Source organism: Tachyglossus aculeatus, chromosome X4 (genome assembly GCF_015852505.1).
Source record: "Tachyglossus aculeatus isolate mTacAcu1 chromosome X4, mTacAcu1.pri, whole genome shotgun sequence".
In the NCBI taxonomy this organism is placed as follows: Eukaryota; Metazoa; Chordata; class Mammalia; order Monotremata; family Tachyglossidae; genus Tachyglossus; species Tachyglossus aculeatus.
Genome location: NC_052098.1, coordinates 3,130,741 through 3,142,886, shown reverse-complemented (window position 1 = coordinate 3,142,886; position 12,146 = coordinate 3,130,741). Strand labels below are relative to the sequence as shown.

The 12,146-nt window shown below is 45.4% G+C and overlaps 1 protein-coding gene across 4 annotated transcripts in view; it reads right to left on the bottom strand.

Annotated features, from left to right (window-relative positions):
• Positions 1 to 5,344: 5,344 nt before the first annotated feature.
• Positions 5,345 to 12,146, bottom strand: part of FRMD3 (FERM domain containing 3) — a 264,744-nt gene continuing 257,942 nt past the window's right edge. For all 4 annotated transcript variants that reach the window (XM_038769693.1, XM_038769696.1, XM_038769694.1 and 1 more), the window contains one exon: positions 5,345 to 6,380. In XM_038769693.1, coding sequence (XP_038625621.1) covers positions 5,782 to 6,380 — 599 coding nt within the window. In that variant the 3' untranslated portion in view covers positions 5,345 to 5,781. The remainder of the gene's footprint in view (positions 6,381 to 12,146) is intronic.

Here is a 12,146-nt window from a genome sequence, read left to right as displayed (position 1 = left end):
TAATAGAGGCGGTAGACACGTTCCCTGCCCACAGTGAATTTATAGTCTAGAGGGGAAGACGACATTAATATAAATAAATAAATTACAGATATGTACATAAGTGTCATGGGGCTGAGAACAGGGTGAATAAAGGGTGCAAAACCAAGTGCCAGGGTGACACAGAAGGGAATGGGAGAAAAGGAAATGAGGGCCTATTCAGGGAAGGCCTCTTGGAGGAGATTTGCCTTTAATAAGGCTTTGAAGGTGGGGAGAGTGAACATCTGTTGGATAGGAGGAGGGAGGGCTTTCCAGGCCAGAGGCAGGATGTGGGCAAAGGATCAATGGCGAGATGGACGAGCTCAAGGTACAGCGAGTTGGTTGGCATTAGAGGAGCGAAGTGTGCAGGCTGGGTTGTAGTAAGACATAGGGGAGGTATGGTAGGAGGGGGCAAGGTGATTAAGTGCTTTGAAGACTATGGTAAGGAGTTTCTGTTTGATGCAGGGGTGGATGGGCAACCACTGGAGGTTCATTTTTAAACTCAGTTGCTTTGCCTTACCTGTCATTCATTTTGTTGTCTGTCTCCCCTACTAGACTGTAAGTTCCTCAAGGTCAGGGATCATGGCTACTAACTCTATTGTACTCTCCCAAGCACTTAGCACAGTGCTGTGTACACAGTACCCTGAAAGCTCCTTGGAGGCTAACTCCATTTTACTTTCCCAATGCTTAGTACAGTGCTCTGCAGACAGTAATAGTAATAATAATAATAATGGTATTTGTTAATTTGTTATGTGCCAAGCACTGTACTAAGCGCTGGGGTAGATACAAGATAATCAAGTCCCACATGGGGCTCAGAGTCTAAGTAGAACAGAGAACGGGTATTGAATCCCCATTTTGGAGATGAGGGAACTGAGGCCCCCAGAAGGTATTTGACTTGCCTAAGGTCACACAGCAGGTAAGTAGCAGAGCAGGGATTAGAACCCAGGTCGTCTGACTCCCAGGCCCACGCTCTTTCCACTAAGCCATGCCGCTTCCCACTTTAAGCACTCAAATACCATTGATGGATTGACTGATTGAAGAGGAACTTGGCAAACCCAGCCACTGAGACAGAGGGGTATTGAGAGAAGATACCATAAACAAAGAGACAAAGGGCATCTGCCCAGCGGAGAGTTTGTTTTTAATCTGGTGACTAAGCAACATTTGTTGAGTGAGCCTGGCAGTGAGTAATACTTTTCATTGATCTCATGGGATGGTGGATATTAAACCAATTTATGGTTGAAGACACTTCCCAATCCTTGGATTCAAAGCACAAGCAGGATTATTTTGTTGGTATGTTTGGTTCTGTTCTCTGTCTCCCCCTTTTAGACTGTGAGCCCACTGTTGGGTAGGGACTGTCTCTATGTGATGCCAATTTGTACTTCCCAAGCGCTTAGTACAGTGCTCTGCACATAGTAAGTGCTCAATAAATACAATTGATTGATTGATTGATTGAAAGGGGGCATTTCACAGAGCCCAGAATATGCTGAGCACTTAATAAATATTAACTCATCATCTGTGAATATCAATCAATTAATGGTATTTATTAAGTGCTTACTATGTGAGAGCACTGCACTAAGCACTTGGGAGAGGACAATACAAGAGAGTTGGTGGACACATTCCCTGCCCACAAGGAGTTTGTGTTCTAGAATATCAATGCCAAGTGAGTTTTAAGTCGGTTTTATATGTACTAAGGTCTGTAGAAGATGAAGGCAAGGATGATATGCTGTAAACATTATAATTCTGGGTTATCAAAGAAGCATGAATATGCCCAAATTGAATAAAAGGGACTACATGCAGGGGGAAACCACAAGAAGCAGCACAGCCTCATGGATAGAGCATGGGCCTAGGAGTCAGAAGGACCTGGGTTCTACTCTCGGCTCCGATTTTGCCAGCTATGTGACTCACTTCACTTCTTTGTGCCTCAGTTACTTCATCTATAAAGTGGGAATTAAGACTGTGAGCCCCATGTGGGGCAGGGACTGTGTCCAACCTGATTAGCTCATATCTACCCGAGTACTTAGTGCAGCACCTGGTACATAGTAAGCTCTTAACAAATACCATAAAAAAACCCGCTGATATGTAATGTCAAAGGTCAATTCTCAACAAGCTTCCATAGCCGCTACAGTGTTTCCTATTACAATACAGTCCAAAATGTTTTATGACACATATACATGAAATACCTTCCAAAATATGGACCCAGCACCAGTGATATTCTTTTATTTCAATGAAATGCTAGCACAAGACTTTTCCCCCAGGGTATTTTTATTAGGGATTCCTGCCATCATATTAACATACAAAACAATTTGGATGTTGACATAGAAATGTGAAATTCACTGTACAAAGATAAGGCTCAAACCACAAGTACACGTTTTCCCAGATCTTTAGCACTTCAATGAAATAAAACCATCTTTAATTTTTCCCAGAGTTGAGTTTATAAATATTAGACAAACCACAAAATTTATTCCAAATACATGACATTTTACAAGATAGTCCAAGCACATACAGAAATCCACAGCACTTCACCTAACAATTCATCGGTGTCCAACTCTCATCAGCACTAAAGACACGGAACGACTGTGTTTTTGTGTGCACATGTACACAGACCTATATGCCACATGTGTGTGTACATACTGTATATTTAAAAATACATACACAGTGGTTATCACTGAAAACTTGAACTCTTTTGGCAGTGAGTTTAACCCACAATTTCCGACAAAAGGAACAGAAAAACATCACAGATTCTCATATGCGGTAAAATGAGAACCACTATGTACTGTATATGAAATGTATATTCCTGGTGTGTGTTCAAATGCACACACTTATACATATACATATATAAGTACATTAGAAGTATGGAATATACACATTTCCCCCACAGTTTAGTTTCATCCCATCCTACATTCATAGAGCCATATACGTGGACATTTTCTGAGATAACTTACTCTTATTTGGGACTTGTGGTAGTCCAGCTCAGCTGGGGAGACATTATGGAACCCAATGTCCTAGATTTTATGGTCACTCTATAGACTTAGATGCCCCTCATCCCTGCTCTTCAGTCGACATCTCTACGAAGGAAAATCAGATCCTCTGCTTCTGTAAGCCCCATGGTGGAAAGGGACGGTGTCCAATCCGATTACCTTGTCTTCTACCCCAGTGCTTACCTCAGTGCTTGGCACATCAGAAGCTCTTAATAGCATCATCAGCATTATTAATATTCATATCGTTATTATCCACCGATCTCTGGGCTTAGCAAAATGATTGATTGATTGATTGATTGATTAATCGATTGGTTGAATGGCAGCATCCCCTTGGGTATATTGTCCTCTGTATGTCAAATCCTAACATTTCTACCCACTTAACTGATTTCCGGCCAAGAGAAAACACTGGGGGTTTTCAAGAGATAAGATAATTAACAGGGAAATTTGGAACCATCCTTTCCTAGTCAGAGCTGCAAGGCGAAGGATAAGGGAAAAGAGGAACAGCCTCTCATCAGGCCCCGAAAGAACCCCAGAAATTCCTGGCTTGATCACTTGAAAATCTTTGAGAAAAAGTAGGAAAAAGTAGAGGAAGAGATTAAACCACTCAGAGGGAAAGTTTGGTTTTCACAATTTACTTGCACACTTTCCAAAGAAGCCAATTATAGAGGCTTCCAAGACACATACAAAAATTCTGCTGCATTGGTACTAGATGCCACTGGTTTTAAAGGCCAAAGAAGCCACTTAAACCATAGAAAAAAAATGAAAAACAGTCAAACTGAACTAAAGAAATCACATTATTTCTTCTTTTAGTGAGACTATTTCAATTCTCCTCTCAGACCCAAGTGAACAGGGGCCAGGAAGCTCACTTTTGAACCCAGTCTTCAAAATTAGATGCCTAAACGCGGCCTTGAAAGCCTGCACTTGGCATCTTAGCACCAAATAGGGACACCCAAGTGAAGTGTCCAGATGAGAGACTGGAGCCCCCAATTTTGAAAACTGCATCCAGGATGTTAAAAGCCATATAGACTGGAGCGACAGAGATGACAGATGAACACACCTCTTTCTGAGTGAAATACCCAGTAAGCCCTGGGACCAGTGGGAATTTTCCTACGACTAGGCTCCAGGGGACAGAGTGCCTAAGGATCCTCACTCTCCTTTCCTTTTGACCACCAGGGCCTGTGGCCTGTGGAGCCTGAAGGGTGCCTGGTCTAAGGGTTTTCCTTGGCTAGGCCTGGGAGCTTCCTGCAAAAATCCTCCATGTAGGACAAAGGCCAACGGACTCCTTCAACCAGGGTTCTAATGATTCTGAGAAAGGAGCGCCTGGTGGGGGAGGGGAAGAGCAGGGGCCTTTCTTCACTTGCTGGCAAAGGGGATACTATTCCATCAGTAATCCTGCACCCTCTGTGAAATAAGGCTATGGAGATCCACTCCCCTCGCTCCCCCAAGTTTCCTTCCTCTCCTCAAATTCCCGAACTCTTCGCCTCTCCTTACCGCCAACGCTGCCTCCCCTTGCCTCCCATTGGCCCTGCTTTTTTGTGGCTCTGCTACAACTCCAGCCGGGGTAAGATTATTAGCATGCACTGGAAAGTGACACACACATACGCACATGTACATATATACACACACAGAAATACAGTTCTCTGGGTTTTCTTTTTTTCCCCAGAACCACAACAAATGGCACGAGGGACCAGACGGGAGCTACTCGAAAGTCTTGTTCACCTCGAAATCAGGTTTCATATCTCTCTCAGGGTCCTAAAATTCTCCTGCTCAACTTCCACTTCTTACCTACCAACATAGCTAGAGAGGCATTGTTAACTGCTTTCTCTGCCTTTCTTTCTCCCTCCGTCCCCTTGTTATGTACACGAATATACACTGGGCCTCAGGGGTCTGAGCCTTTGGGGAAAAAAAAAACTTGCTCTTTCGTGCAAGGATTTTCTGCCACATCCACTGAAATCTAAGATGACGGAAAGCAGACAAAGGTGACTGGAATATCCCGCCCTTGTGCCATAAAAAGGGGGAGGGTCTAGAACCTGCACATGAAGCATCCCCTGTCCTTACATCTTCTTTCCCCACACCTGCCCCGCCCCTTCTCTCATCCAGTGACCTCTCTCTACCTTCCTCCCTCCAGTTTGCCATCTTGCACGCAGATGTAAAGAACTGACGGCTCGGCCAAAAATGTCTTAAAAACAAATCACTGCCAAAACATTAAAAAACTCTGTAGATGCTCATTGTGCATGAATCTTACAATCTGTACACTTAAATAACTTCATAAGACTTCTTTTGCTAAAAATGTACCAAAATCTTTTGAACACATAAAAAATATTTAAAAAAAAACAAAACAGAAACCCAGCATAAACTTGATTTGTATAGGCATTGGTTAGAAGAGATTGTTGTTGTACTAAGGATTATATTCAAAAACATTTCCCTCAGGTTTTACTAAAATTCAGGGGCAGAATGTCCTGGCAGGTGATGCGAGAAATGATCGAAACAAAGGAAACAGACTCTGCCCTATGTAAAGGTTACGGTCAATAAGCAGTAAGTCTACGATGTGATAAAAATAAACCATTTTGGGGGTTATTTCAAGGCCACTTTGGGGGCCGGTAACTAAAATAAATATGTTTGACTTAAATGGCTCGAATAGTGAAAAGTGAACTTGAGGGGTCTGAACAGTCAGAAACTAATAGGACTACCTGTGGATGGCCCCCTCAGTGGTATGAGAGTGAGCCATTTGCTGGAAAAAAAAATCGCTAGTATTGAATAGAGCCCTTAGTGAATGCTTTCAAATCATCTATGAGCAGCCCAGCAGGTAGAGGATGAAGCTGATTTTACCAGCTACCCACTCCTTAAGGGGACAGTAGTATTCATAGTGAAACTGCTCAAACTCTGGGGTCTGGCGGATCTCACACAGGAAAGACAGATCGATGCCCGACTCGAGCAGGAGGAGGAGGAGTGGGAACACGAAGAGCAGGAGCCCCAAGCTCACCACCAAGAGCCTGGAGAAACTCCTGACAAACTCGTTCACCTGGATGTTGCCCACCAGAATGTCATAACTCCAGGTCAAGGCTCTCCGGGCCTCCTTCAGCTCTTCCTCCTCAGCGATCAGAAAGGCATTTTCGTCGGCTTCCAGTTCCTCGAAGGAATCAGTATCATCTCTCTCAACCTCCAGCCTGGAGGAGCAGTCAAAGAGCATGTCGATCTCATCATCATCTACCGGGGTGGGGAGGAGGCTGGCGCTTGGATTGTACACCAGTTCCGAGATGGTGAGAGGTTCCTCTTTGATCCTCGAGTCCTCATCTCTTGAGAGGTCCTCGTACATGCCATGGTCCTTGGTGGGTGAGCTGGATATTATGGGCCCTAGACTGTCACCCTCCTTCAGCAAGGGGGCACCTAGCGAAAAATAGGTAAAGGATGAAAGATGTCAGTTTCTTGCCCGAGAACGTCTGTGTGAGTAAGTGGATCGAATGAGTTCTTGCCCAGGGACAGGGACTGCATCCAAACTGATGATCTCGTATCTACCCCGGCGTTTAGTACAGTGCCTGACACATTGTAAGCGCTTAACAGACACCATAGAAAATACTCTCTTGAAGGGCAAAATTTCCACTTCCTTGTTGCATGGGTAAAATTATACAGTGTTATCAGAGATGTAGACTGTAAACTCCTTGTGGGCAGGGAATGTGTCTAGCAGCTCTGTTATATTGTACTCTCCCAAACGCTCACTTAGTACAGTGCTCTGCAAATTCATTCATTCAATCGTATTTATTGAGCGCTTACTGTGTGCAGAGCACTGTACTAAGCGCTTGGGAAGTACAAGTCGGCAACATATAGAGACGGTCCCTACCCAACAACGGGCTCACAGTCTAGAAGGGGGAGACAGACAACAAAACAAAACATGTAGACAGGTGTTAAAATTGTCACAACAAACAGAATTAAAGCTATATGTACATAATTAACAAAATAAATAGAATAGTAAATATGTACAAGTAAAATAGAGTAATAAATCTGTACAAATATATATACAAGTGCTGTGGGGAGGGGAAGGAGATAGGGTGGGGGGACGGGGAGGAGGAGAGCAAAAAGGGGGCTCAGTCTGGGAAGGCCTCCTGGAGGAGGTGAGCTCTCAGTAGGGCTTTGAAGGGAGGAAGAGAGTTAGCTTGGCGAATGTGTAGAGGGAGGGCATTCCAGGCCAGGGGAAGGACGTGGGTTGACAGCGGGACAGGCGAGAACGAGGTACAATGAGAAGATTAGCGGCAGAGAAGCGGAAGGTGCGGACTGTGCTGTAGAAGGAGAGAAGGGACACAGCAAGCGCTCAAAAAATAGGATGGATTGATTGACTGATAGATGGAGTCTCCCGTCAGAAGCCCCGGTGCTGAGACAGCAGGATCAAGAACCTGCCCAGAGGACTTGATTTTAGTGCTTGTGGCCAGCAGAGTGCCACTCATACTCTCTTGTCTCCATCTGTCACGTTCCCTCTGGGGTGCGAAGTTCAGCATGTGAGAAGGCGGGCAAGGGTGCAGCACATTGTGAAGTGCATATGTGGTCTATGTCCTGGTTAGTCGAGCACAGAATGGTATATTGGATAGAGCCTGGGCCAGGGAGTCAGAAGGACCTGGGTACTAATCCCAGCTCCGCCATATCTGCTGGGTAACCTTGGGCAAGTCACTTCACTTCTCTGGGCCTCAGATACCTCATCTGCAAAATGGGGATTAAGAGTCTGAGCCCCATGTAGGACAGGGACTGTACCCAACTGATTAACTTGCATCTACCCCAGGCCTTAGAAGGGTGCTTGGGACATAGTGACAAGTACCATAGTTATTATTATTATTAACTCCCATCCACCAAGATCTCCGCTCAGGCCCACACAATTACATTTCCAGTGTTCTCTCCAATGGGCTGCTCCTTCACCTCCCCTTGGAAGGGAAAAGATTTTCTCCCCCAAATAACCCTTGGAACTGACACTTTTAAAGAAACAACAGTACAACTGCTTGCACTCCCCACTTGGGGTTTCATTTTCAGACCTCGACACTGTCAACAAAATGGGACTGGAACACACTGCCTGATATTGCTGCTGTCCCTGTGAAGCTGACAGCTCATTCTATTTAAAACGCCTGGGGAGTCATACCAATGAGTCAGGGCAGAAGACTGGATGAATGGAATGGAAAGACACACACACACACACGTTTGCACCCTTACACAGAGATGCATAAAAATAATAATAATTGTGGTATTTGTTGAGCGCTTACTAGGTTCCAGGTACTGTTTTAAGCCCTGGGGTAGGTACAAGCTAATCGGGTTGGACAAGGTCCCTGTCCCATATAGGACTCACACTCTTAATCCTATTTTACAGATGAGGGAACTGAGGCACAGAGAAGTGGAGCGACTGCCCAAGGTCACACAGCAGAGAAGTGACAGAGCCGGGATCAGAACCCAGGTCCTGCTGACTCCCGGGCCTGTGCTCTACCTACTAGGCCATGCTGCTTCTCATGCAATATGGTGCAAGGGCAGAGAAAGCTGTAGTGACTAAGGCAAGCACATTCCAGCAGGCCTTTTGACCCTTCCCACTGCCACTACCACAGTCTCCCTTCTCCCGTAAAGTAATTTAAATGTCCCGATCTATGGGGCTTGCCTGACATTCCCGGTGATTGCTCCCTTGCTCCCCTTTCTTACTCTCCGCTGGCCCTTTGGCCAGTCAGATCCAACTTTGCTTCATTTCTTCTCATGTCTCTCATTTCTACTCCCCATATCACAAGCCAAATCATTCCCCTTGCAAATCTATACTGCTTCTACCATTCAAATGCAGAGTAGGTGGTTTTATAGTTGTTGCTTTGCTCATTTCCCTCACTCTTTCAAATACCCAGAAGACCCAGCTGGCAGGGATAATGCTCAGAATCAGTCAGTCAGTCAATTGTATTTATTGAGCTCTTACTGTGTGCAGAGCATTGTACTAAGTGCTTGGCGGAGGACAACATAACAATAAACAGACACATTCCCTGCCCACTACGAATTACGAGTAGGGTGGTGAAGCTAGATAGGTAACCTACAGCCTTCACCATACTGCTTTCTGCAGTGACTGTCAATGGTGGTTCATTGTTTCTGTAGAAACTACCTGCATTAGTGTAGCAATAGCAGTAGTAATAGTAGTCATATAAACAGGAGTGCTTGGTGAATGCAAGGCACCGTAGCAGCAGTAATGGTAGGAAAAGTATTTTTTAAGCACCAGTTGACTGCACTGCACTGTACTAAGCACTTGGGAAGTACAAAGAAGTGACAAAGTCCCTGCCCACAGGGAGCTTACGTTTGAACACGGAAGGCAAACATAAAAATACTGACAATTTCTGCAAAGGGATCAAAATAAATCATTGTACAAAATTTGTGTGAGAGGGCAAGACTTGGGCTTCCTAGACAGTTATAAAACACTCAACTCAGGCTCTGATGTTTTCTCTGCTGTCTCTATCCTAACGGTTCCACCTGGACACTTGCCTGGTGTTCCCCCAATTATCCATGAGGGAAGCTGCCTCCTTCCTTCAGAAGATGTTTGTATCGCTCTGGTTCGTTGGAAAACTTCCTCCTAGCTGCAGTCCACAGCCTCCTCACAGATGTCCAGACATTTTTCCTGCTTATCAAGGGGCTCCATTTGTAGCTGGCAGCTACAATCTGCTTACAATTGCAGCCCCAGAACAGCTGTTCTCTGTTTCCCTGTCACTGTGGAAAATTCCAGGATTTTGTTGTGAGGTGATGTTGTTTTGTTGAGCATTTGAATATGGAAGCCAGGGCCTGAGTCCTCTGTGGGTAGGGTTTTGCCTAGGGTGTGATGTCTCCAACACAAACCACCACCACTTAGAAAGTTGAACGGTAGAAAACGGTGTGGACTGCTAATAGGGCTCCAGCTGACAACCCACATGTGGTCTCTGAGACTGGGCAGTAAACTGCAACGTTGCTTTTTTTCACGGCATTTGTTAAATTCTTATTATATGCCAGTCACTGTACTAAGCACTGGGGTATATACAAGCAAATCTTGTAGCTGGCACATAGTAAAGTGGCTTGCCCAGGTCACACAGCGGACAAGGGGCAGAGTGGGGATTAGAACCCAAGTCCTCCGACTCCCAGGCCCATGCTCTTTCCATAGATGCTTCTCCATCATTCATTCATTCAATCATATTTCTTGAGCACTTACTGCGTGCAGAGCACCTTACTAAGCGCTTGGGAAGTACAAGTCGGCAACACATAGAGACGGTCCCTACCCAACAACAGGCTTACAGTCTAGAAGGAGGAGACAGAAAACAAACCAAAACATGTAGACAGGTGTCAAAATCGTCAGAACAAATAGAATTATAGCTATATGCACATCATTAACAAAATAAATAGAATAGTAAATATGTACAAGTAAAATAGAGTAATAAATCTGTACAAATCTATACAAGTGCTGTGGGGAGGGGAAGGAGGTAGGGCAGAGGGGGGGATGGGGAGGAGGAGAGGAAAAAGGGGGTCTCAGTCTGGGAAGGCCTCCTGGAGGAGGTGAGCTCTCAGTAGGGCTTTGAAGGGAGGAAGAGAGCTAGTTTGGCGGATGTGTGGAGGGAGGGCATTCCAGGCCAGGGGAAGGACGGGGGCCAGGGGGCGATTGCGGGACAGGCGAGAACGAGGCACAGTGAGGAGGTTAGCGGCAGAGGAGCAGAGGGTGTGGGCTGGGCTGTAGAAGGAGAGAAGGGAGGTGGGGTAAGAGGGGGCGAGGTGATGGAGAGCCTTGAAGTCAAGACTGAGGAGTTTTTGCTTGATTCGTAGGTTGACAGGCATCCACTGGAGATTTTTGAGGAGGGGAGTGACACGCCCAGATCGTTTCTGTACAGAGATAATCCAGGCAGCAGAGTGAAGTATAGACTGAAGTGGGGAGAGACAGGAGGATGGGAGATCAGAGAGGAGGCTGATGCAGTAATCCAGTCGGGTTAGGATGAAAGATTGAACCAGCAAGGTAGTTGATGGTAGCATGATGGTTCATGAACCATCATGAACTCAATTTAAAGAAGCAGCGTGGCTCAGTGGAAAGAGCACGGGCTTTGGAGTCAGAGGTCACGGGTTCAAATCCCAGCTCCGCCAATTGTCAGCTGTGTGACTTTGGGCAAGTCACTTAACTTGTCTGTGCCTCTGTTACCTCATCTATAAAATGAGGATTAAGACTGTGAGCCCCCCGTGGCACAACCTGATCACCTTGTAACATCCCCAGTGCTTAGAACAGTGCTTTACACATAGTAAGCACTTAATAAATGCCATTAAAAAAAACATTTTAAAGCTCTTTGGTTTTTGGCTGGAGTTCCAAGACAAATCGACCCCCTCCCACCTCATCAGCTAGTCTACTACAGATAATGCCTAAGCACAGGAGGAAATCACCAGGCTCAACACGCCTAGAAAGTGAAAAACCGACAGTCTCTTCCTATTCATTTCCAGTGCCAAGCATCCTGGATGGACTCCCAAGGGCTCATAGAAAATCTCGTACTGGGACATGTGCATCTGGTTGAGAAGCACAGGGAAGCAGCATGGCCTAGTGGAAAGGACCCTGGCCTAGGAGTCTGTGGATCTGGGTTCTAATCCCACCACTGCCATTGGCCTGCTGCATGACCTTGGCCAAGTCACTTAATTTCTCTATGCCTCAGTTACCTCATCTGTAAAATGGAGATTCAATACCAGCCCTCCCTCCTACTTAGACTGGGAGCCCTAAGTGGGACAGAGACTGTGTCTGACCTGATTAACTTATATCTACCCCAGAACTAAGAACAGTGCTTGGGACCTAGTCAGCACTTAATAAACAATACAATTATTATTACTAGCATTATTATTATTATGCACATGTGATAGGCGAGGGGCCCATGTTGAAGACATGCAGGTTGTGCAGACTACCACCGGATTAAAACCTTAGTCAGGAAATCCCACTCTGGCTCCTTCCATACAGAACGGTCACAAAAAGTACCCACAGTAAATCCCCCTACCATTAGCTGCCTCTCAAGGCAAATCCCATTTGGCTAATTACGAAGGTCGGCGGACAGCGAGGAAAAGTCTTACCCAAAGAAAGACGGGGAAAAAATAAAACAAAAACTCTTTTAGTGGATGATTTTGGTATAAAGAAAACCTTCATGGGAAACACTAAGAGAAGCAGCGTGGCCTAGT